This window comes from Aplysia californica, unplaced genomic scaffold (assembly GCF_000002075.1).
Source record: "Aplysia californica isolate F4 #8 unplaced genomic scaffold, AplCal3.0 scaffold00271, whole genome shotgun sequence".
NCBI lineage: Eukaryota > Metazoa > Mollusca > Gastropoda > Aplysiida > Aplysiidae > Aplysia > Aplysia californica.
Genome location: NW_004797541.1, coordinates 67,971 through 95,065, shown reverse-complemented (window position 1 = coordinate 95,065; position 27,095 = coordinate 67,971). Strand labels below are relative to the sequence as shown.

At 39.1% G+C, this 27,095-nt stretch overlaps 1 protein-coding gene across 1 annotated transcript; it reads right to left on the bottom strand.

Moving 5' to 3' along the window:
* Window positions 1-2,843: 2,843 nt before the first annotated feature.
* Window positions 2,844-27,022, bottom strand: LOC101859648 (crossover junction endonuclease MUS81). Its single transcript, XM_035970473.1, has 17 exons — window positions 26,979-27,022; window positions 18,313-18,481; window positions 17,534-17,606; window positions 17,027-17,083; window positions 16,115-16,410; window positions 14,492-14,587; window positions 13,482-13,562; window positions 12,944-13,032; window positions 11,135-12,478; window positions 10,410-10,544; window positions 9,867-9,966; window positions 9,094-9,210; window positions 7,792-7,887; window positions 7,316-7,441; window positions 6,802-6,905; window positions 4,097-4,180; window positions 2,844-3,105 (listed from the first exon to the last, which is right to left on the bottom strand). The coding sequence occupies exons 2-17, from the start codon at window positions 18,463-18,465 to the stop codon at window positions 3,039-3,041; spliced, it is 3,018 nt and encodes a 1,005-aa protein (XP_035826366.1). The 5' UTR covers window positions 18,466-18,481; window positions 26,979-27,022; the 3' UTR covers window positions 2,844-3,038.
* Window positions 27,023-27,095: the final 73 nt, after the last annotated feature.

Sequence of the window (27,095 nt, the reverse complement as noted above, 5' to 3'; positions counted from 1 at the left end):
GGGGTGGGTGGGTTAAGTATGGTTTGGCCCCAAATTGTGATATTGTTGGCCCCATACCAGATAAAAAACTGGCAGCCCTGTTTCCATCACAACACAAAGATGGCCACACCATCAGCGAAAAGGTGAGCAACTTCTCTGTCAGATTTTGTTGGGTTTCGTTTGTATTAAAGAAAAAAGCTTATCATAATCTTTTAATTTTCAATATCAAGTGTTATTTGAAATAATTACAAATACATTTTTTGTTTTACACTGAAAATTGCATGTCATCCGATATTTTGGACAGTGCATAAAATCAGCTAATTTTGGACAACATGCATTCACAAGAGGAAACAACCATTTTGTAGCGTCCAATATATTGGACACCATGAACTTAGAAACTGTTGCTAAAAATAGACATGTCCAAAATACGCTTTTTACTCCTACCGCAGTCCTGGTTGTCAAATTCCATGCTTTTTTTCTCCTATGCCCCTGTCCTAGTTGTGATATTCCATGCTTTTTTCTGTTTCATTTGCACATCAACAAATTAGAAACATTGTTTTTTTCTTCTTTTTTTTTCAAAGACGTACCTGGCATTGGGTAAAAAAAGACCTCCCTGAACACAACAATCCAGAGTCAACTCACATAAAGAGGTCTGGCTGAAGAAGGAAAGACGCCCCTCCAGATGTTCAATGTTTTGTTCAGTAATGATATTTGGGACAAACTTACCTTTGAGTCAAACCGACTAAGAATTGGATGTGGACAAGTTAAAGTCATCCAACCGTCCAAGAAATGAGAACATTTATTGGCATTTGTCTGTATATATGAATAGTAGATTTGCCTTTTAGACGCTGGTACTGGTCTCCGAATACGAGACAGGACATTGTCGCAGACAGCATGACTGTTAACCGGTTTGAGAAGATTCTCCCTCTTCTTCACTGTGGTCAAGTGATCAAACGCTGAATATTGGTAAATCTGGGGAAATCGTCATGCTCCTTGTGCAAATTCAGCCAACAGGATCACATGTCTATTTTGACAACTTTTTTGCCTCTCCCGATCTCAATGTTGCATTGAAGGAAGTGGGTATCCAGGCCAAATCCACACTGAGAGCAAACAGAGCAAGAGGTTGCCCTTTGCTTTGTACGAAGGACTTAAAGAAGAAGGGAAGAGGGGTCTTTGACTTTAGAACAGACACAGATAGCTCCATCCTTATCTGTCAATGGTTTGACAATAAAGTTGTTCGTGTTGTGTGTGGCGTCGGTGACCTAGTGGTTAGGCTACCGGACTCGTAATTGTGAGGTTGCGGGGTCAGGGTTTCGAGCCGTGGGCCCGATGTTGTGTCCTTGAGAAAAGGCACTTTACACGAATTTTCCTCACTTCACCGAGGTGGAAATGGGTACCCGGCCATAGACAGTGAAAGATCTTGTCAGTATGTTAGTGTTTTAGCGCCTATAAATGGCTGCTTGCACTGTATGCTTCCCAGGAAGTTGAGTTTGTTTCAGAATGCTCTCAGGTCTGCTGGGGTAATAGTATAGATTGTGAAGCGCATAGAGCTTGCTGTTGAGCGGGGATTTGCGCTATACAAATGCTATCTATTATTATTATTGTTGCTTCAAATGTGCACAGCGTCGAACCAACTCACAAGGTAAAGAGGTGGGATGGGAAGGCTAAAAAACATATTGATGTTCCTGCCCTGAGCTCATTAAAAGCTAAAATCAGAATATGGGTGGGGTTGATAAATGTGACATGCTCCTGGCCCTTTACAGAAATTGCATGAAATCAAAAAAGTGGTATAAACGCATTTTGCTTCATCTGACAGATCTGTGTGTAACCAATGCTTGGCTGTTGAACAGGGCTTTGAAGGCAGATAATTGCTTTATGCAAATGGCTGCATTCAAGCTACAAGTTGCTAGGGAGCTTATCCTTGCCAACCGAGCATCTCAGAATAAAGACATGCTTCCTGAGATTCCTGTGAGATCACTCTCGGCAAAGGATGAGTTTCCTGATCTGAGTTACAACAGAGTAGATCACTTTCCAAAACGAATGAAAGTGAAAGACGGTCAGAGGTGCGAAAGGCTTCAGTGCAAAAGAAAGAGTGTGTACATGTACAGAGAGTGCAGTGTGTATCTGTGCATCTCAAGCAAGGATGAGACTGAGGACTGTTTTTACCTTTTCCATCATGAATAGAATGCCATAGTAGTACAAATACATTGTAGTTCTCAGTCTGTTTATGAGTATTTGTTGATAAAGTAAAGAGAAAGAGTGTGTGAATGTGTAGAAAGAAAATACAGAGTAGTAAGGTGAAGAAAAGGCAATGTGTATCGGTTTATCTTAAACAAGGATGAGAATGAAAAATGACTATTTTTAACTTTCTGATCTTGAAGGGAACAAGTGTGTTTTGATAAAAATCAAATAAATTGTAATTCTATCAACAGTTCGATTTTTCTTTTTGATTAGGATGTTCAGATGTTCTATTTGTTGTTTCAAATGAGTTTATTTGAATGTGTAGCAATAGGTACAGGTAACCACAACACATTGCGTCCAATATTTTGGACACCTGACTAGGAAGGAAATCCTCTCAAGTTCATGGCGTCCAATATTTTGGACAACTTTTTACAGGCTCCACGATTATAATTTGTCAAAAATGACTTTTGAGATGGTAATGTAATGCCAAATGCAGGTCACATACCAAATTTCAGCTTTCTAGGTAATCTTCATACCTCATGCAACAAAGGGTTAAAATATTTGTAAAAATTATACACCATTTCCAAGTACTTTTGTTAATGTGACTTTTCTTCAAGAGCAGTGAAAATGACCAAATCAACATCAGAAGGAATTAAAAAATAAACACAAGGACACCTACAAAAGATAAAAATACTTAAGTAAAAGTACTTTAATTTCATCTTTTATAACCATTGTTCACATATGTTTTCATTTCCATTTTACAACCTACAACTGCTATAACCGCACAAAGAATGTGCTATACTAATAAGAGACAGGAGTTCACTAATAATGCTTTCCATTATAAATAACATGTCTGTCTATGCTCATAATACACTTCGTCAAGATAAACTGCCACTTTGTGTGTAGAGCAAGGATATGAGTCGGCTGACAGCAATACCCAAGTTCCTGCAGAAGAAAAGAACAGACAGAAAGTTGGAAAATCCAAGGAAGGCCAACCTCATACATGTAAAAAAAAAAATTACTTTTGCTGACATCCTGAACTGGATGTGTGATTGTAAATGTTTCAGTTCATTAGGCGTGAAATTAACAACACTCAAGTGACAAATCCTTGCACAGTTCAGCTGTAAGAGTATAAGAGAAAATGGTCTATAGCACAGGGCAACAGTATTTAAGAAACTGTTGGGGAGATTACAGGATTTAGACCAATTCAAACCATCTGTAAGGGCAAATTGGGGCTGTGTGGGAAACTATTCAAACAGAAGAGAAAAAGTCTGAAACGTAGTCATCTTAGACAGAAGGTCCTCTTGGGCAATGTTATTATACACATGTAATTGATAGAAAAAAAAAGAGTACAGGAGAAGTGGGGAGTGGGTTTTTTTTGTACAAGTGATTGTCTTGGATAGGTAGCCGAGTAAATTTTATCGCACTTGATAAAATAGTCGACCTGCATGGGAATCAAATTCCTATATCTTCTGCAAGCCTAGCATCCAGAATTGGAACCATGGGCTTAGAAAATGTAACAATTTGGAATTTGGATTCTACAAATAAAGTAGAGAGAGTGAAAACTCTACTCAAACTCCCAGTTACTAGAGACCAAAAATTCAGACTTGACAACCCCTAAAAATCCAAAACTGGGAGTTTCTCAGAATCCTTACTAGGAAAGGATGAGTCTGGGGAAAAAGTTGGACTTATCAAGACATCGGTAGATAAAAATTGAGTAATGAATCAACTGCTGCAAATAAAACAATGTACACATCCAAGATATCACAACAGTGCTCATTTGCAGTCGGTGGCATGTGGTCTTACGGTAGTCAGGAAAACAAAAATCAGGGTTTACTCTTTCTAAGATTAAAGAACTCTAAGAAATAAGATTCTGAAATCATTTAACAATTAAGTCTTGACATCAATCATATTTCTCTTTTCTGAAATAAAATACCTGTCATTCTTGCCGCATTTGATTGTGGAAAGCAGACTTTCTTTCGCTTTCTCTGTGCTACATCCATTGTAGGCTTGCAGTAACCTGTGAAAGGCAAATGCAAAGAGGAAAAAGAAAGGGCATCCCCCAAAAAATAAGTCATTTATTTGTGCATGGCTCCTAGAAAACCTGTCAGAGAAGTAGAAGGCTATTTTGAGATATTGTAGAAAATAGACTCAGTGCAATTTATGAAATATGGAAAGATAAAACCAGTTTTGAACCAAAAGGTTTTTAAAATGTTGCCTGAAATTCAAACAATTTATTACAAATCATTTTGAGAAATAGCAAACAAATTTTCTTAACACTTTGAACCCAGAGGTTTATTTTCCACCTGTGCTGGACTTTCGCCCTCTGCACTTCAACTTCAAAGTCAATATTCTCTCAACTGAACCTACCCAGGAAGTAGTGACACTTCAAATTATGACCAAAAAATGAAACTAAGTGATTTAAAAGCATACAAGGGTTCCCACATATCTCAAATGAGGGACACAGTGTGATAGTTAATCAACGTTGGGAGCGCTACTTCAGGGTCTACTGTACCCAAAACTCAACGTTGATAGTGTCACTCCAGGTTCAAAGAATTAAAACTTGAATCTGTAACCTTTCTTTATGCTGCCACGCCCGTGGAACATTTTTTGATCATCTACTCAAAACAATCGAACCTGTCTGCCCTTTGAAGACCATTAACTTTTTATGAAACACTTCCCGAAATGTTCATTGTCCGACAGCTTGTCACAGAGCCACAATATGATTATAGAGGAATCCTGTTATAATGAGAGGGAGGGGACTGGTGCGAAATATCTGTTATAGCAGGATTCAAAACAATAAAGTAGGCCTAATCTATGAATTTGGTGTTCTGTTTATACAGTACAACACAGCTATAGTGGGACTTTTGGTTCCAGAAGAAAAATCCAGCTATAGGCAAGTTCCCGCTATAGAAATGCAAAGGGGAAATTACCGAAAAAAAATTCTTAAATATCTACATGATTACATCCCTTCCATATCACTAAAATTTGCGCTTTATATTAGTCTTCCTTTTATTGTCAACTTCGTTGAGTATCTCAGCCGTTAACTCGAGAGAGAAGCAATTCCTTTAGTCTTTGTTGGAAGTCATCCTTTTCTTGGTTGGTTGCTTTTATTGTCTATCGTACCGGTAGGCCTACTGTAGAACTGGTAAAGTGGATGTGCCCGTATGCCTGAGCATCAACGACTGCATTTCAATGAATTAGGAATCACACACTACACACTCTCCTCTTCTTTTACTTTTTGGCCTAGCCTAGGGCTATGGCCTATACGCTCTTATACGGTGTTGAGCATTTAGGCTATAGCACATCACTTAAAATTTTGTAATGTTGCTCACGTAACATGTCTCTCCGCACCATCCGCCTGCCCCATCTCACTCATCGCTGGACTGACCAATCACAACGCGCACTGCTGACTGCCTATTCGGATCCTGCCAACAGCCCCCCACCCCCCCATCCTCACAGCTAGAGCTCACTCAATCGCTCCCGCTGTATCCAAGTTCTGGCCTTTCCTTGCCCCGCTTAACCCAAGCACAGGTAAATGAGTTTGCATATAAATATACATGTATAGGGATTCCGGTACGGTCCTGCTGTAGGGATGGTCCCCTGCATAGATCTACATCACTTTTGGAGTGGTTCACGTAATGCGTCTCTCTGCACCATCTTTCTTTCTCTCTCTCTCTCTCCGCACCATCTCTCAAGGCCTACCGCCAATCTCACCTCTCTCATCACTGGACTAGCCAATCACAACGCCGACTGCCTGTTGGGAGCCCGCATACACCACCCAGTTAGAGCTCGCTTGATCTCTCCCACTGAAAGGAAGGGCTCTAGGCTAACTCGCCCACTGTGTTGTCCCCCACCCCATCACACCCTGTGGTGTGTTCCGTCTGCTTGCGCACAACAGGTACACACCACACCCTGTCCACGTCAAACATTCGCTCCATCCATCACAGCACTGTGACCTCACCATCTCTGCATCAGAGAAGTGATAGGCATGGTAGGCCTAGATAATCTACACAAAGCTGGCCTATCACGTGATGCGTTCTGCTTGTTGGCACATGCTACACTCTCTCCACTCATTCGCTCCAGCCTTCATTGTCGGCACACGTGGGCTCACCCATTCTTTGTTTCACAAGATCACCAACATGTTTCTCAACGGGCGAGGTTTTACATTATAATTGGCCTACGCGCTGTGCACAGCAGCAACAGAATTCCGCTATAACTGACTCGTGTGTTTGTCTGATTGCGTTATAGCAGTATTTTATTTACAGAGATAAAGAAGGAAAAAAAACGGGGTTTTAGAATAGTGTCCTTACAACTGACTTCTCGTTATTTCAAGACTCGTTAAAAGGGGACTCCACTGATGTAATCAAGTACACAATATATTAAATGCTGTCTAAACACTTCCCTAAATTCATGGCTCAATCTGATGTCTATAAAACATACTAGGTAAGTTCAGTAAAAACAAATGTAAAATATGAAAATTCATAATTCAACATCACAAATTTTGAGTATGCATTTATACAAATTAAATCGATTAAGTACAATTTGAAAACTGAAATGTAATCTTAAAAAGAAAATAGTACAAATTCCATCTAAAAAGTCAGCACTTTAAGCACTTGACATGGACATGGTAAAACTTACGAGGAGAGGGTTGGATAAAAGTTGGTAATGGCCCTAGCTCTTTCTGCCGACACACCAGGCACTTGCACAAGTTGTTTAGCAAACAATTCTCTCACAGCCAAGTCCTGGGAAAACAAACACAATCATGAATTATGTCCCTCATCATTGACACAAAATGTAGTAAAATGTATTTTCCACCCACAAAAAAATCTCATCATTCAATATACATAACACATAGCTCAGTTCAAAAAGCTTTAAACATATTCTCGCTCATGAGTAAACTAAACTGGATCACACTCTTGTAATAATATACCCAAATTTCAAAGCAGATTAAGCTGCATGCTACATTTTTTTTTTCCTCAAATTTATTTTAATGTTTTCCAACATACTGGCTACAGTGATGAAAATATCAATTCATTAATCCAGTGAAAGAAGTTGAAAAAAAAAGACCCCTCAACCTATTAAAAAAAACCAACATCAGTGCATACATACATACATACACTAAGATTCTAACTTTGGTGTACAAGGAGCTAACCTTTTGTTTAACGGAAGCTTCATTGAAGCTATCAAAAGGTAACATGTAATGATCGCTGTTCTGTGGGCTTTGCCTCGCCGGCAGTTGTTTCAGCTGATCTACAGACACAGCATGCAAAGTCTTGTTCTGCAATTGAATTAAAAACAAAACGGTAAAATAAGGACCAATTACGCATCACCATATTTCAAGTTTAACCACACAAAGTACAAATATCTCTGATTCCTAGACCAAATTTTCAACAACTCTTTATGGCTATTTACCAGCACATTATGAATGACATAGTCACATTACATATATAAACTTTAACACAAGGCTAAGTATTTCAGCCAATCAACAAATTAGGCACAAGAGGTAGACTTTCTTTTAAGTGCTGAATCAGCTTCAAAATACACATATACGAAAAAAGTCAAGTCTAATAAAAAAAAATAACCAAAAAATATTGCCAAAGCAATAAGCATGAGATTGTATGTGCTCACAGTAAAATGCTGTTGCAAAGATCTTGTCATAGCTGTCAAATAAATAACAGCATCCTTGGGGCCTCCACATCGTTTGACCTTGAAACCATCGATTATCTGGGAATAAAAACAAATGTGTCACAACACAATAATGGAACCAAGCGCTCATCATTATGTGGTGTGTTTGGAGTTATTGGTATAGTCTCAAAGCCTGTTCATTTGCCTTGCTTTACGTGAAAACAAAAAAATACCTTCTATTTGGAATGGAAATCAAGATATTTGCCATTGAAGGATGTGGGGGTCACCTGGTGTCAGGTGTAAAATTAGTGAGAAAATGGACGCCAAAGTTTGATGACTTCCAAAGTTTGAGTGCACTTAGAAACTGCAAATGTACATCAATTGTACCTTTGATCAATGTTTTTTTACAGTAAAATCCACACAGAAATGTGTTTTTAAACGGACATAAGAGGAGTCCAATAAAGAAAATTAAATATTGCCCGCCAACGGGTGGAGAAATGTCGGGTTTCTTAAATTTCATTATTTTGACAAGCGTCTTATTTCACTACAATGTCACACAAATGTCTTTGCAGCCATAGCCTGTCTACTCAGAATTTTTCCATCACATTAAAAAAACAACTACCAATGAACTTGTGAGGACACAGTACATTTTTTTCGGTTAAAAAAAAAAAAGACATTCTAAAAAGAAAAAAAAGCTGTGATGTAATTTTTTAAAAATGAATCTAAAGTGTAATTGAAGCATGTATAAAAGTGTCAGGAACACTGCTCAACATTTTATGAAGATCTTTCATTATGAAGGAAGGATGACATGCACACAAAAGCTAGCCCTGGAATGATGTGATTAATCAAGTCCCAAACCAGCAATGGCAATCACAAACAATATACTAAGTGGGGAAAAAATGCAAGTAATAAGTGTGCTAAAAACAATTACTTTAAAAACACTACGACTTAAAAAAAAAACTTTCTCAGAAATGGAAAATACAGTGGAGTCCGCTTAAAGTGAACAGTTAATCCAAGAACAGCAGTAAACTGAAAGAAAATAAAATCCTCAATGTTTTTCCTTCGATTTATGCAACCTCTCTAAACCAAAAACGCAGTAAAACCAGACACAATCTAATGGTCCTGCAAATTTTAGTTTCAACAAGCTCCACTGTACTCTATTATATATAATTTGTGAAAATGTACATACTGTTACTGTCACCAAAAAAAGCTTTAACTTTGCTGTAAAGAGTGAGTAAAATTCATTACAGTAACTGATCTTTCTAAAGACAGTGGCAATATATCACATTGAGGTATAGCTTTTACCTGTGAATTTGCTATTGATTGCCTAATCCTTTCCTCAGAAATGCTGAAATTCTGTATGGAGCCGTGTTCTTCTATTAAGATAATCAGATCTTTCAAACCACTTTGCTTTAGTCGAAACTGTGGAAAAAAACAATTTTATAAAGTTTATATGACTGGTGCTGTCGAACAAATACATAAAAATTTCACTCCTCAGAAGAACAAACTCCTTATTTTCGTTCCAGCGCAGTGACAGAAGAACTAGCTTGACAATGCATGTGTTATATCTGAAAAGATATATACTAACAATAAAAACAGATGTATACAAAAAGTACAAATGTATGAAACATTAATGAATTTATTGAAATACTAAGAGACTAATGAAAAGTATACATTATTATAAACCAAAATAATCTTTGGCTAAAAAAGAAAGACACACTGTAGTGTGCTTCAGGAAAGATGTCAACATCCCCCCCCCCCCAAACTCCCTGACAAAAAGATAGATGTGATGTTAAAAAGAAAACAGATGTGAACATCATCTTACATCAATAGCAATAAAGGTACTATCTTTCAAAGGGTTTTCCATTCTAAATAATGTCATAGCAGTCAAGCTGCAAAAAATACTACCACTCTGCCCACATCATTAGGGAGGGCAATAATCCAATTTCTGTACACTAATATACAAAGTAAAATTGAAAAGAAAAGAAAATAGTTATGCACGCGGGTAAAATATGTTCACAAAGGATATGAAACAGAGCTTCATTGTAAAGATACACAAAGACAAGATGTGTGCATACTTTTTGTTCTTTCATCCGACCATCAGACAAGCTGCTCACAAGATCATCCATTCTTTTCCTCTCCACAATGTAATTCAACACCAGCTCTCTACCTTTACCCCTGAAAACACAGAAACATATTTTCAAAAAATTAATATGAGCTGAAATGATTAAAATAAAAGAATTGATGAGGAGGAATACACTAAGCAGCCAGTCAGACCCTTGTTCTTTTCCTCTGATCAGGTAGTACCGCGGCACTAACTCAATTTGCACAATTTTAGTCATTAGTGACAGAGACAAAGACATCAAACAACAATCTGAAGAGTAGTCTATTTAACAGGATGTTTTTGTTCATACATTGTGGAAATTACCAGTCCATATTCAAATACAATTGTAAGATGGTCTTCTTTTTTTAAAGAAACGAGTAAATCATCAAATATTTAAGCTGGCACTTTTTCCAGTCACACAAAAGGCAAAGAACATTATAACAACCAGCTACCAAAATCATGTACGCAATGTGAGCAATCAGTAAACAATTTCAGTTTCCAAAAATGTCCAACCGACCCATTCAATCCTGCGCTTCCTGGTGGAGTTCTCTCTCTTGCCACCCACAGGAGGTCTCCCACATGAAGCAGACGGAGGTCGCATTGAATCCCAGCTTTCATCAACTCAGGTAGCAGGGTCTTGCTGTTACTTTTACTAGAACAATTAAATAAAAATAAAAAACTTTCAAAAATTCTCCTCAAACGAAATGAAAACCTCAAAAAATTCTTCTCAAATGAAATGAAAATAAAAACCTAAAAAAATTCTTCTCAAATGAAATGAAAATAAAAACCTCAAAAAATTCTCCTCAAACAAAGAGATGACAATATATGAGGTAAGGAAGCAAAACAACAATTACAGTTGTTTTTTAAAATTTTTAATGAAAGAGCTCTCACCAAAAAAAACCCCAAAAACCAACAACCCAAAACATCTACACGCTTCCATAGACAAGTTTGTTACAAAATAAGTAAAGTGCAATCTACGAAAAAAAAAAAAAAAAGAACCTTGTGAAATTGAGAGCAGTATCGAAGTGCTTGACAAAATTAGGAGATTCAATTGCCTGATGACTGTTCAATTTTTCAACAGAATGATTCAGTACAGTACAAACTAAAATCTAAATTATGTCCGACACTTCCATAAAAATCTTTGTTAACAAATATAAAACAGCAATCTTGGGGCAAAGGACAGACAATAGAATGTTTTACAAAAACTCACACATAAATAATTTGTTGTATCTGACAACTTACCTTCCATAAAACTCCCTGTTGTCTATACATAACACAACATCAAAGGAGCCTGGAGACAAGGAGAACTGTGGGGACAGTTGCTGGGGAGATAAAACTGTTACTGCTGCTCCAATCTTACTCGATGACACTTCCAGTCCACACACTGACGAAGGAAGGCCTTTGGATCTGTCCACAGAGCCCGACACTCCAAACTGTGCTTGTGAAGAACATTTGTTGTAACCATCAGAATCAAGAATCTCAATATCTTTATCACAGACTGGACCCCTTGTGCTTTGATATTTGTGAGCATAAGAACTGAGGGTTTGAATATCACTGAATTCGTTGTCTTTCACACACGGATCCACACGTACTGCATCCTGTCTCTTTTCCAGTTCAGAGATGTGAGCGCTAGAGGTAGAGCGTTGCGATGTTTGTGAGGGAGCATGCACCTGGGTGCTGTCACTCACCGATGATGGCGGTTTGTTCCGCCGAGATGCAGCAGGTGTGGGACCAGATGTCGAAGATACAGACGTAGCTGTGCCCGTCGCAGTCGTTTGTGTACTCAAGAGAAGCTGAGACTGCACCTTGCCTTTGAGCAACAAGCGTTTTGATAAAGGAATATCAAGATCAGGGAGCTCATCGCTATCCGAATCACTTTGGGAATGAGTACTCGGGCACTGCTGCTTTCCTCCTCTGTCATTGTCTGCTTCACCATCATCATCACTAATCTCAAACACATTCTCTTCAGCCTGTAAAGAAACAGCTTCTGAGTTATGGCTGGGAGCTTTTGAATAAGGAATGACAATGTTTCCTGGGGATGTTTGAGCTTCATGATGATGATCCCCAATAGGTGAGGCAGGCTGCAGTTCCAAAGAGACATCCAGACCAGGAGAGAAACAAACAGGTGGGGGAGACGGGGATGGTGACACACAATGGATTTCTCTGACAGGAGGCCAATCTTTTAACACTTCCTCATCACGAGACGAACCGCCACAAAAATCAGCCTCGTCATCATCACTAAGGACTACAACATCCACACCTGACACTCGCTCATCTTGTGTTGAGAGTGAAACTTTCTCGTGGTAGTTAGCACTTGTGCTGCTAACTGAAAATTCACGAGCAGACTCTGTGGTCAGTTTAGTTGAATAAGACTGTCCTAAACTATTGCTGGGCTCAGGTCTTAAAGCCTGATCTGCTACTGTACACCTGTCAAAAGGTGAGACTTCGCATGCTTTTGAGCTATTCACATCAACAACGGAAGACGAGGCGGAAGATTCATGGCAGTTTTCAGCTGATGCCCTCCTCACTGTTTCTGCCAAACTGAGTCTCTCAGCTAACTCATAGCCAGTGTCAGAAAGTGAATACCTGGTGGTAAAAGACGAAAAGGTGTGAGGAGAGAACACAATATACAATCATAAAATGGGAAAAATATAGAAAGTTAAAAGCAGAGAAACAAACAAATACATTTTTAAAAACAAAAACAAGAAACTAGCACACTATCTATGAATGAATTAAAGTACAAAAGCAGATAATGTTGTCAGATCTACATGCTGCCAAGATCTTCAAAGTATGATTTTTGAACAGTAAAGGCACAGGAAGAAAAAGGAAAAGATGAACAATCTGAGTGAAAGATGGACACCAAAGAGCAACATAGCACTTCAACTCGCATCTCCTCTCCTCATCACAAAAGAGGAGAAAAAAAAGGTATGTTTCGAAAACATCCCTGAACAAGTTAAAATAGGCTTTTTCATTGTTATTGTTATCTAACAGGTGAACGTCTGGGATGAAAGCACACAGGAGACTTGAACAGACATGTGTAAAAAGCATTACCTGGCTGGACTGCTACACTTGTTGATGAGACCTTTCTTGATGAGTGTCCCCATGGAAGACCAAGCTGTGTACCTGCTTCCTGGATCAGGCTGTAGAGTGGACACACAAAGGTTTCAGGAAAAAAGACAAAATGCTTTTTTAATTTTAAGACCCTCTTTTACGAAGCTGAATTTTCTTCATTATACAAGTGAAAAGAGGGAAGGGAAACTTAAGACACGGGAAGATTTAGATTGAGAGTGATTGACATTAAGTTTAATAAGTGAAAATTCAAACATTTGCAAGACAACATAGTAAAAAAAAAAAGAAAAAAAAGAGGCATACAATATTATTCTTTTGATTTCTTTACCTTTCGATGAAGACAAAGTTTGCCAATGACTACTACAAAATACCTGGACCAAACAAACTGAAAAACCAAAAGGCTAGATGGAAAAAATAGATGACATTTTGGCACCCTCCAAACGCTATCAATATTTCTCTGATTAATTTATCCCATGAGGTTAAAACAATCCAGTAACAACAAAAAACTTTCTTCACTCACCATGAGGAAGGATTTATCACACAGAGGCTGGGCAGCACCGCAGAGTTCAGTCTTTCCCAAGTAACCTTTAAAGTCAAGGTCCTGTGGGGAAAATCAGCAAACAATAAGCAATGATTCTGACCGTCCCTCAGCTAAAGCTATTATACACTTCCAAAAAAGGTATAGACGAAGAAAACCTGCAGAGCTCTCAATTCTCTTAGGGCCAGGGCGCTACAGTACAATTATAATACTTGCAGAACCCTTTTTTTTTTAACACCAAAAATATAGCTTGCATTAGTGTTCCACCATTTTAACCTGCATCACTACTTCTGAAGTTTACTAACATCTACATTATTTTCTTTTATACTAGTGACAGGCTTGGTCATTGGAAGAAATATAAAAAGGTCATATGTAATGCTTGGTAAAGCAAGACAGTGTTGAAATATGTCGATAGTAATGATTTTCTAGCATATTTATTATACTATTCACAAAGCTGTTCAAACTCATGTCACTCAGTTTGCCGTGCATTTCATTCAATTCTTGCTTGCTCATGACACTGCAGAATTTTGGAGCCATGGGAAACAAGAGTCAACACATGCAGGCTTTCAAGTATTTGTGGAACTACGAGGAGGAGAATGGGTACAAAATGAAGAACAAATTTTAACTTTTTTGTTGCTGTGGACCAGTTTATCCATTTCGTTTCAGACCTTAAATGCCTTCATTCTCATCAATTATTTATAGGTTAGTCCAGAGAAAACTGCCATCTTTCCCAATCTTTGTTTATTCTAAAACTCAGAAATAAGTCTTAAAATCTGTCAAAACTGCACTCGAGATTTAGACACTCTACCTAGAAACAAAAATGGGGAAACTTTTGATTTAACTTTAAAATCCTGCAAATTCTTAATGATTGCACATGTCTTAAAACTATTCATTATTTAGTCCTTGAAGAATGAAAGTCCACTAACTTCAAGCATGTAGTGATTTGACAAAAAGCTCCTCTAGTATACACATTCAGCTATAAACATACTCACTTGCATGTACTTGAAAAGAGTTATTAGCAGGGCATATGGACCTGATCGGTATACAGGGACATAATCTCTACTTCTGGTTCCACTCACTTGACGTTTCTAATTGGTAAAAAAAAAGCATTAAAACAAAGTTTAATGTAGATCGTATACAGTCAAATTTACATATATCAATTTAAAAAATAAATGAAACAAAACGTACTAAAAAACTCAGGTTTACTGAAGTAAAGCACAAATATATTTTTAATAAATTGACCATTACCCAAAACTGAAGAAACTGATCAGTGTAAAATTTTAAGAGTAAGAGTATCATAAAAAGCAGCATGGACTGGCTTAAAAGACCGGAGACATGACATTCTAGGAAGAAACCTGATAACAGCAGGTGGAAAAACCTTGACCACCATCCAGAACCATCCCAGTCAGAGTAAAAGAAGGACCAGGGCTTTCTGCACTGTACCATGATTCTAGGACAATAGGTAGACTTGTACTGTCCCAATCAGACCCTGATTTTTACAGCTCTACATAGCCTTTTCATATTGTTCTTGGGTTTCCCCCCTACTAATCTTAATTTTTTTTTTATTTAAAAAAAACCTCGGAGTTCCTGATCTGATGACATCAAGAGAAGAGCTGGGCACAACAACGCCCCCCCCCCCCCCCCCCCAAATCTCATCAGGTCACATGCTGTTTGCTCAGCAGCTCACCACCAGCCATCAAAAATATTGCAAAAGGAAAACAGACAAAACGAAACAAAACAAAAAACCCAAAGGTAAATGTGCTCTGAAGATGGCAATGTGATTTATAATTGTCTTTAGTTGAAATATGGGGACCACCATATGGCAAAATTGCTGTAAACTCACCGTCTTATTAACACAGCTAACATTGTCAATGAATCCAGCAATGAATACCATACTGTAGATGGTGGGAAGTCTATGAGTTTCCTGTAGCAGTACAGGGTGTGATTAACATTTGGGTAAGGAGGAAGACAATACTGTTGGAGGAGGAGCAGTTTTTGTAGAGGTTTTACGGCGCTCGCAACTGCTTAAGGTCATATGAACACCAGAAGATTAGAGGTGTTACAAGAGAGTAACAAACATAAAACAGAAGGGGAGATAAGGACGACAGAGGTTTGATAAGAAAGAAGAAGCAAACCACACTAGAGCACCTGCCCACCAACCACTGGAGGAGGAGCAATAAGTTAGAGCATTTCAACTACTCAGTGGAAGACTCCATCACTTGTCACTTTTCAAAATGGCGTATAACAATAAACAGCATTTGAATAGCGCAAATTTCCACTCAACAGCAAGCTCTATGCGCTTCACAATCTATATCATTACCCCAGCAGACCTGATAGCATTCTGAAACAATTTACAAGACCTTTCGTTGCCTATGGCTGGGCCCCCATTCACACCTGGGTGAAGTGAGGAAAATTCCTGTACAGTGCCTTTCCCAAGGACACAACGTTGGGCCTGCGGCTCGAACCCCCGAACCTGCAACCTCATGGTTACGAGTCCGGAAGCCCAACAACTAGACTACCGACGTACATGGCAGAGTCTAACAAGAAGCAGGTGATTTATAGAGCAAGTATTTAATAAAAGTAGGCTCTAAAGTCCCAGCCGATAAATCACTGACCTTTGAAGGTGGTGGACAGGGAACAGCTTCTGTATCACTCTCAGCATTAGAACTGTCACTGATGTCGTGAATCCTGGTTCGATCAACAGCTGGCTCCGAATGGACACTGGCCCCGTGAGACAGGGCCGTGGAGCTTGCCGCTGCTGTGTTCTGGGGCATCTGGTCAGTCAGTCTTGTAAAGGTGGAAGAGGTCCCAGGAATTGGATCACACACTGACTTCCCTGTAACAGTCCTTGGTACAGCATTATGGCTAGAACATCTGTCTTGGTCAGGTTGTGGCATATTTTCCTCATCCGCTGGCAAATCCGCAGCGATGTTGGAAAAAAATTAGAGTATAAATACCCTCTTGCAAATCAGGTATGACGAAAGCAGTCTTCAAATATATACTTGCTACCTTTTTGCCACTCAATTGTAGAAAAACACCCTGACCTGGACAAGCCAGACCACTTTTTAATAGACACACTGAACTCCAAACCTGACTCTGCCAATTTCGTTTTGACTAAATAATAAGAAACATGCTGCTGTCTGATCACGTACGAAGAGTCTACAATTGTTTTCAACAACAATACACATTTGACAATGACCAGCATCTATGGTGCAATAGTTACAAGATACACTCTTCAACTAGCAAGCTTATAACATGAGGTTGATTCTAACGTGTGGATAATAATATTTTACTGAAAATCTACCTCTTTGTGATGGGATGTACCCCCTGGGCCCTGTCCTGGCGGAGTTGAAGCAGCCTACCTTTTAAATGCTCTGAATTGTGTCTATGAGTTTAAAAAACACCAAACCCACGACACAGGCAGAGGTAAATTTGATAGAAAGAGAAGTCCAATACCAAGTTAAGATATATTATCTCACCACTCACCACACAATGACTAATCAGCCAGTAACTCTACTCTTACTAACCTTGTTTTAACTTGTGCTCTGTCAGTTTCTCATCCAGCATCTTACAGATTTTGTCACCTGACAAAAAGAACAGAACAAATGTCACAGGCATTGAGTTAGATACAACAGATGTATCATCTCATAAATAAGTCATTCAGTCAGGATCGTAAAAAATACAAAAAGCAAGTTAGAATCCAGCCACCCTAACAGATTTGAAAGTTCCAACACAAACTTTATATGTTCTGAACAGTCAGTTGAGATACTTATCCATAAAAAGTAAATGTGAGCAAAATGATGCATGAAACAGGGTAGATTTATTTTTTACCCTCATCTTGCGTTTTCTGTAATATTTCTCCCAAGAAGTACACTTAAATGTGTCATGTAAAGACATGACTGAGTTTAGTAGCAACGCTCTTTCAGGGCACCTTCCAAAGAAAAAAATGAAAATGCCCAATATCACAATGCATGTAAAAAAAAGTGTGGGAAAATAGCATATTCTCACCAATCCCACAAGAAAGTCACCCTTACCAAAGTTCTGTAGCAGTCGACAGTCCTTTCCTGATTCCAATGGTAGTGGGAATAAACGTAGAGTTTTCAGTGCCTAAAAGAACAAAAAGAAAAATAAGGACTTCAAAATGTAGTCAACAGTGAGCTTTTTTTTCCAGCTTTATAGGGGCTGAACTTCAAATGCCATGGCTGAACTCATATCTACATTAAGTTTAAGATAATTTGGTCATTTTTTAAGAAACAATGTTCAAACTTTGAATGTTGCTGCCATCTGTCCCAAAAAACAGTCTCCACAAAAGCCACAGGCCACCCGAACCCCCTCTTTCAGATCAGGGTTTAATCATCATCACCCAGTGCCAGATCTGCGACAGACATGGGCGATCATGATTTTCCATTCATTCCTTTGCTAGGATGCTCTCAGAAAAGCTACGTTTCCCTGATCTTTCCCTGTTACCCATTTGTTTAGGTTCCCTAAGTATGTTGTTCTGGGCCTACCCTTGCCTCGCCTGCCCTCAATTTTGCCAGTGAGAGCTAGATGTTCAAGACCCTTATGTCTATTCAGGTGTCCCAGAGTTTAATACAATCCAAAATAAAAACTTTTGATTTTAAACTCCTAATTAATTTTTTTTTAAATATGAACTGGGAAACACTTGTGGCAGGTTACTTAAAATGTCAGTCTTCATTAAAGCTACAGTTATACTTGAGGACAAACAGCTCAAAATTGTCATGTGATAAAAAGACAACACTTAACAATTCAATAAATTTCTTATTTTAGCCTGGTTTGAAATTTAAAGTGTCACCTTTGAATAAGTATGAGAACTCTTCCATCCCTTCTCAACTGCTTGATCTCTCCACTCTGTGAGCCACTGGGTGAAGAGAGGGTTGGCATTTTTTGGTAACTTTTTCTTCCTTTTGCCTTTAAGGCTGGAGGTGTCAGTAGAGCTGTGAGACATGTTTCTATCCGTTCAACTGAAAAAAAATTAAGGGCGGGATTCATTAGACAATAATAGGAGTCTCTCTTGGCCTAGAGGTTAAGGTACTCATCTCCCATTCAAAGGTCCCGGGTTCGAATCCGGGTAGTGACATAAACATTTTCTTCTCTAAGATTGATTCCTTTCACCTCCTTTCCTACTCTCTAGCAAGGTTCTGTCGTCTGCTTTCGTCTCCACTTTCTGCCCCAACCCCCTCACCTCCTTTGACCCCTCCTCTGGGCTCTTGATCTTTCTACAGCCTTTCTACCATAATCGTGAGACTGCGGCTATGGGGGTTCGAGCCTCAGCTCGGTCCGACATTGTATCCTAAGGAAAGGCATTTTACATGAACTTCCTACTTGGCTCAGTCTCTTTGGAGATGGACTTTAAACTCGATAGGTTCTGCATCTTTAATGACCTAATAGTGTTGATAGGGATGTGAGACCTACACTATTTTACCATTTTTTTTTTATATCTGGCGCTGGCCATATTTCCACTAAGGCAGAGAAGAGAAAAAAACAAAACTGAACTTACTTTTACGATTCAATGGCATTTTTTTACACTGTGGGCATAAAAAGATTTCACATTACTCTTTCAGTGCAAAGGCACCAAAGGGTAGACAACTTGACAACTAAGATAAAGATTAGGTTAAGGGGTGTGTTTTGGGTGTAGATCACACACATCTCCTCCTCAGTGTTCGTCACAGGCAAGCCAGAAACTTGCTGAAATTAATGTCATACTCGACACCATTAAGTACAGATCATTTTGAAGGCGGACAACTTGACTCCTGTGCCAGGACAGAGCGTAGAAGAAAAAAAATATATAAAGCAAAGAAAAATAATTCGACACCATTTACTGTCAAACCTGAAACTTTCGGTCAAAATTGAGATCCATAATATGCTACGTGTGACGCGGGTACCCATTAGTGATTATTATTTGTGACTAGTTACTACAAAAATAATACCCAATCATCACAGTTCATTCATTCTGAACGGACAGACTAAAATAATATATGTATATAAGCTCGGTTTGAAATTACGCTAATATTGAAAAGGCACTCCATGATTCTGGTAGGCCTAGCAAACTGGGTCGTGTGTGTGTGTGTGTGTGGGGGGGGGGGGGGGGGGTAACGACGCCGGACATGTCGTCGACCATCCAGACAAAGGCCTGGGAGTATTTTCGGATCTTGGCTACTCTGGCCTTCTCATCAGTCTCTGCAACACTGTAGGGGTCAGAAATTGAGGGGATGATAGACAATGGTGACAAAGAATCCGACCACAAGGCATTAATCCCCCCCCCCCTCCCACGAACGAACAAATGCTTTTGCCGCCACTACGGTCAAGACCAGAAGGTTCGAGGATATAATGAATACCGGCTGCACTGAGTTCTCCCTTTATTAGACTACGGCATGTTACGAACCGACTGTGACAAATAAAGGTGTTTTTGCTAGTAATATAGTAATATAAAATATGTTTTTTTCAGGCCATTTACAATAAATGGTGCAAATATAGCAGGAAATAAATGAAAATAAACTCGTGCATGTTTACGTCGTATGCGATAAAAGTTTCATACACGGCTGTTCAGCTATAGTTTGTTCACATTTGTATAACTGCGGTTAAAGCAAGATAAAATCAAATCGCTCTGTACCTGCGAGCGTACATATATGTGTGTGTGTGTGTGTGTGTGTGTGTGTGCGCGCGCGTGCGTTCGTATGTGTGTGTGCGTGAGGTGAAACACCAAACCAACGTGCAAGGATTTGGACAATAAAGATTTATCTATCTCATCTTACTTTAATCTTCTCAGATTTTTGCACACAGGTCTAAAAGTTGGAATGAACTACGGAACCTAAAGCCCGTCCATACAGGGCACTGAAAACTATGGTTCAGACACATCATACGTAATAATATACAAGATGCATTTAAAGCTTTAAAAAGTTGACCTACCTCCCTAAACACCACGCGCTAACGTACGCCTAAGAAACATGGTCTAGAATCTAGATCTAGTACACTAGACGGACGAGTACTTTTCGAGACTCACTCTCGACAGTAGTGGGGTGGAATCGGCGAGTTTACACTGAAATGTGCTGACAGGTTGTCGTCGCTGTCTTGAAATGAGCAATTCGAGGGCTAGGTTACAGTAAATCATTTATTTTATTGAGCCTGTGTATGCCTCCAAAGAGTGGTTTTAATACTGGGCCCCAATAGAGAAATTTCAATTACTAGTTCAAGATATAAAATCATTAAAACGTGTTAGGCCGTTGGCCTGCAGAAGTGCCATGCAAAATTTCAAGGGCATATATCTTGGTAAATAAACTAATAAATGAGATAGATTATATTAATATTTTTTTTTAATTGAGTAAAGAGGAACACATCAACACAATAATAATGATGGTCATTAAATTTTAAGTGCTGAGAAAAAATAAGACACATAGAAACAACAGAGGGAAAGTAATTTTAAAAAAAATATATGGCCCTACCAGTGGCGCCCTCCAACCCTCTGCTCCAACCCAAGCTTCAACCACCTGCAGAATTTTTCACGCGGACAGCAGTTGATAGTGGACAAGCTATAACAGCCTGAAAACCGTTCCTTTAGTCCACACACATGTTCAGAGACCGACACGTGTTTGTCAGTTATTTAAAGTGATGCAGCTACGCCCCCCCGCCCGCCCGGCTGCGTAACGCTTTTCCTCCAGATTGTGGCGTCCTTCCCAACGCACGCTATAACTTACGACAATGTGTTTCAAAGCTCAGCTCTCCCCCGTATAGGCTAAGATGATAGCTTTGCTCGATCTCCCCGTTCACATCTCTAGATATTTATTGGACTACGTTCTCCAATATGTGATTCTACGGATTCGGATTTCACGATAGATTTTAAATTAATGTTTATAATTACAGGGGCGTCTTCTGTTCAGTGCTTACTGGACTGTTTTGTTTTGTTTTAAATCTAGTTGATCTCAGAATGGAGCCCCACACAGAGCAGTTGCATCTCCGCAATTCGCACGAACTATGCAGGACCTGTGGAAGGAGATCACTGACTTGTAAACAAAAACGTCAAAAGCCAAAAATGTATAAGTGTGTTGACTTTGCTTGTGACATTCTCCTGGCATTTGGTGTAACTGTAAAAAACGATGAGTGGAACATCCACTCATCTACACTGTGTTACTCTTGTGTTGATAGATTGAGAAACATTAAAAAACACGCCTATCAAGGCGCAGTTGTGACAGCTCGGCAGCTGGCACAAAGCAGCACATATCTTTGGACTGGCTATGATGTAGCCACGGAAAACTGTCCTGTTTGTTTGCAGCACAAGAAAAGCAGGATGGGTAGCAAGAATACAGGCCAAAAAAAGAACACAGTAATATCTGAAATAACAGTTTCAACATCAACAACGCAACAAACACTGGACCCGCCGCCAGCAGACGAAAGCATAACTCAAACACCAGAAACCACAGCTTCTTTCATGACAGGACAGTCACTTGAAAACACAACCCCACAAACAGACACATCAGATTTTCATTCATCAATAGACATTTTTGAATCGGACTGCTTCTCACAAGAGACAAAGACTGCGAGTAATGAGTCCCTCGAGGCAAGCAAAGCCGTGCTCATTGCTCCGGCTATGCCATCCAAACAGCTCAAGGTTATAAAAGACAGCAGCACATCACCAGTATTCAAACACGACACATTATTTGCTCAGTCACTACAACTGTCCCCAAGCCAACAAGAATTTTCACTAGAGAATAAGAACAAAAACTCAGCACACATTTTGTTAAAAGACAACTCTGTATAATTCCAACTCAAATTTGATTTAAAGAAAAGCAGGACAACCCATTTTACAGGCAAAATTTAAAAAATCAAGAAAACAAATATCCAGTAGCAACTGATTCCACCAAAACTTGCCACCATGCATGAAGCATGATCACAAACAGTTTAAGACTACCAGGAAAGGGATATAGAAAAATGTAAGGCTGTATTGTTGTCATAGCCTAATAATCAATGTGGATCCTTAGCCTAGTGAAACTGCTCCTCCATATCTGCACATTCTGTTGGGAATTATGCTAAAGCATCATCGCCTTCTTGAGAACGCTGCTCATAATGCAGACATGAAAATAGCTTTGCAGTCACTTCAGAAAATGATTGCAAAGCTGTTTCAGCATTCTTGCATCAATCCTCAAGGCAACAACTTTAACTTTAAGAGAACTGCGGAGCTTGAAGAAAAGATCCAATTCAAACAAGGCAGTGCATTTTTTTCCTTTCACTGACGATGACTGGGAAAAGTTTTCAAGAGTTTAGAGAAACTGTCTTTAGCAGAAAATCAAAACGCTTGTTTAGAACTCAAGTCCATCGCTCCTTTGTCCGCATCTATTTGCTCAGAGCTAGACAACTGTTGTGACCAACACAGTATCACACCTCAAGCATACCACAGGCGCTCCTTTATCGGCAATCATTGCCACAAATACATCACAGATAAAGTGAACAAAACAATCACCTCATACGTCTTTAAAAAACTTTTAAAGCCCTGATGCACACAGAGAAGTTCACAACCTCATATCACATACAAACCCCGTGCCGGAGAACATGATTCCATGCATACAAACTTGCCTCGCCATATTACATGTACAGTACAGAAAACATTTCAGAAGCAAAATTCTAGCTAAACAACATTTTGAGGAAAAACACTGTGCTTCGGATACAGAATGAGAAATACAGGTTTGGAATGGCTTTTCAAGACAAGAAGGGAGGAGAGTTCATGTATACATGCTTCTGCTTTCAAATTAGAAAGATGGGTTGCTGTAATTCGCAACATTTTAAGCAAACATAAAAATCACCATGAAGTCACAACATTTACAAATGATCTTTTGGTCTGTGCACCACCCACCCGTCTAACTGCAGAGAACAGAATATATATCAACTTCAAGTAAATGTAATGTCCACATGTGTTTCTTTGGTAGCAACAAATTTCTAAATATGATATCGTGGCAACTGGGATACTATGTCGGGGGGAATTTTGTGACACTTTGTAAACACTGCGTTTGCCAACACCCGCATTGTGTCGTTAAATAAGGTAGCAGTGCTGTGACGCTGACTGTGGATATCCACAATCCTAGAGTACCGTTTTATGATCAAGAGTTGTCACACGTGACCACTGGACTGGTGGGAAATCGAGGAGAGACTGCAAAAAGCATTCAAGACTCAATATCTTTGCTTTGGAGAACTATGCAAAGATTCGGTCAAGTGAGTTTGAAACCTTTACCCAATTTCTGACTCAATACAACCTTAAAATTGTCAAAATTGTTGGTTAAGATCATGTTCAGAGGAAGTAGGGATAATCATGATCCTGATCAATGTTTAAACACTTAAATATTTTTCTTAAATAGTTGCACGATTGCTCTAGATATATACGACAGTTGATGCTTATTCAAAGCTTTTATGGTTTGATGCTCCCTTGATGAAGCAGTTTGTGTAGTCGCAGTGTAAAGAAAGCTGATTCTATAGCACTTTTCACTACAATAATATTTAACTTTCACATTTGTCTCACGCTAAGCAAGGTATTTATAGCACTTTTCAGCATTATTTTACGTTCAAAACCATCTTATGCTCAGGTATGTATTCCCTTTTCTTTTCACTTTTATCCGTTTTACACGAACATTGACTTTATAATTTTACATCCATCGCAAATTAATCATTTTTGAAATATTTAATGGATTTTATCTGAACTATACTACACTTTATAAGCCTAATTGCATAGTAATTTTCATGCTGTGGACCAATGCTGGGGTCTCAGAGGGGCATGCCCCTCCCCCCCCCCCCTAATGTTTTGCCATTAGATTTGAAATTTTCTTGAAAACAATTGTGTGACAATTTTAGTGACCATGTATGTGTGATCTCAGGGCTTGAATTACGTGTTCAGGAGGGCAGGCAAAAATAACCTAAAAATCAGAGGGCACAGAGGCAATTTTCTAGGGCACCAAGGCAAAAATTATAGGTGATCATTTTGTTGATTAAAGTTGGTAATACTGGATCGTGCATCACAACATTTATATAAATAACTATACAGTTTATTCTTGCTCTCAACAAAAGTATAGTTATCGGAAAATTTGTAAAATCATGAATGAAAACTAAGTAAATCACTAGATGATCAGAATATAGAAAATATGTTGGCCCACACAATATAGAAAAAGACTGGCTTACTGTTTGTCCCTTATGGGAAAACACAAGTGTTTGTTTTTTAATGTATATTCATCATCATCATCATTGCCTTTCTCACCCTGCATCAGGGTATAGGCCACAGACAAACACCCTCCACTTTTCTCTATCCTGGGCTAGCCTCTTGATGTTATTCCATGTCTTCCCACTTTTCTGCACATCGATATTTGTGATTCTTCTCCAAGTTCCACGAGGTCTTCCCCTTGACTTGCCCTGTGGGTTCCAATCCAAAACTTTCTTTGTTATGCAGCTGCCTGACTTCCTTAAATGTATATTTTATTAGTGATAAAGAACGCAGGAGAGGTGGGGGGGTTAGATCTAGAATCTAGATCTAATCCTCCAGCGTCTTTACGGCAATTTTTGTACACTTACATCTTTGGTGCCATGCGGTTGGCTATACTTAGATGTAGTCACCTGATCGGAGGGGTATCCTATTCTGACGTCAAACAAGATGCGCACCGTACCTAAAAAGAGTTTGCGTATTTCTACGTTTAATCGCATGTCCCCGGGTGAGGACAGCCCCTTCCAAAGCAAAACATCAAATTATAGGAGGGAAACATAAGAAAAGATTTATATTTAGAATCTATAACAATACCTGAGCGTGGGACAGTAGTGAAAGTTATTCAACATCACTGGCATTGGCTGGTTCTCCTTGAAGTATTTTTAAAGGAAGTGGCTATTTTCACCCGGGGTGAGAATAGAAATACGATCGACCTCTCACCCCGGGTGAGACTTGCCACCGTAGGCTACTCTCACCCGGTGTGAAACAAGACCTGTTTTTCCTAATTTCGGAATACTTTCTATCGATGTGGATGATCAAATGGATAAAGGCAAAGAAAAGATTACGTTATAGCACAAAAGTAAGCTAATTTTATCGACTACAAAGATGCTATGGCTATTTCACTTTTCGAATCGAGCCGAATTACGGGGGTCGCCATTTTGTTTTGCCCGGAAGTTCTCACAAGATCTACTCCTCCCCTCTTCTCTCTCTCTATCTCTTTCTGAATACTGTCTATCGGTGTGGATGATCAAATTGACCAAAACAAAGTTAAAAAATGGTGTTAAAACACAAAAGTAAATTAATTTGGTCGTCTACAAAGATGCTACGGCTAGATCTATTTAACTTTTCGAATCGAGCCGAACTACGCGGGTCGCCATTTTGTTTTGCCCGGAAGTTCTCGCGCTACTCCTCTTTCTCTCTCTTTCTCTCTCTCCACTGCCCACAGACAAAATTGTACGCTTTTAGTAGGCTAACAGTAGTAATGGAACGTTTGTTCACGGCACAGAATTCTACAATTTTTCTGTTATCACTGATACACAGTGTAGAATTCTGTGGTTTAGGGTGAACGAAAAATTGGTTGGCCTAGATCTAGGCTATAACGGTGAACGCGCACCGGGTGAGAATAGCCAAAAGACTCACCTGCACTATTCTCACCCGGGATGAGAATAGAGGTGGCCATTTTTAAAATCAAATAAGTTATTTCATAATAGTGTGAGGAAGTAGCCTAGGAATCTAGATTTTACTTTAGTTTAGTTTAGGGAAGAGGCTAGCTGTACTTAATGACAGCTAGACTGGCAGTCTAGCCGTACTTAAGTACGGCTAGACTCACAGTCTAGCCGTACTTATTCTTAATATGATGGCTAGACTGACCATTTACAAAAAATAGGCCTACTGAATTGTAAATATACATTTTTAGTGTGCAGTACCTAAAGCATTTGTATTTGAGACGAAACCAGGTGCCTTAATGACAGTGTATGTATTTTAAACCTCCTGTTTTCTAATGTTAATAGGGCCTAAGATAAGTACGGCTAGACTGGCAGGCTAGCCGTACTTAATATTGATGGCTGAATTGTAAATGAAATTTTTAGTTTGCAATGCCAAAAGTATTGTATTTCAGACAAAACCAAAGGGTGCCTTACTGACTTGCATGTATTTGAACCTGAATAATTACTAGATTAGATCTAGATCTAATGAGACCTGTGTACTTAACAGGCTTGAGTCGATTGGGCCAAACCTAGATCGAAGTACGGCTAGACTGGCAGTCTAGCCGTACTTAAGTACGGCCAGACTCTCAGTCTAGCCGTACTTAAGTTTAAGTACGGCTAGCCACTTCGTTAGTTTAGTCTAGAAGGCGAAATTTCTTCGAAGGAAGGGACGAAGGGTTAACTCAAACAAACTTCGAAACTAGCATAGACGTGCAGTTTTAGATTTACACTTACCTGCTGTCAGCTCAGTTACATAAAGCAGGCGATAATTCAGTAGATTGCTAAAACTTACTCTAGGCCTACCTTTTAACGGGAGTGCGTTTACAAAATCCGCCAGTACTTGTCAATATACCAGATTTTATTGCAATCGTGCTGTCATTGTCCTTAGAACGGGATGGGGGTGGACAGCCTCTTATATAA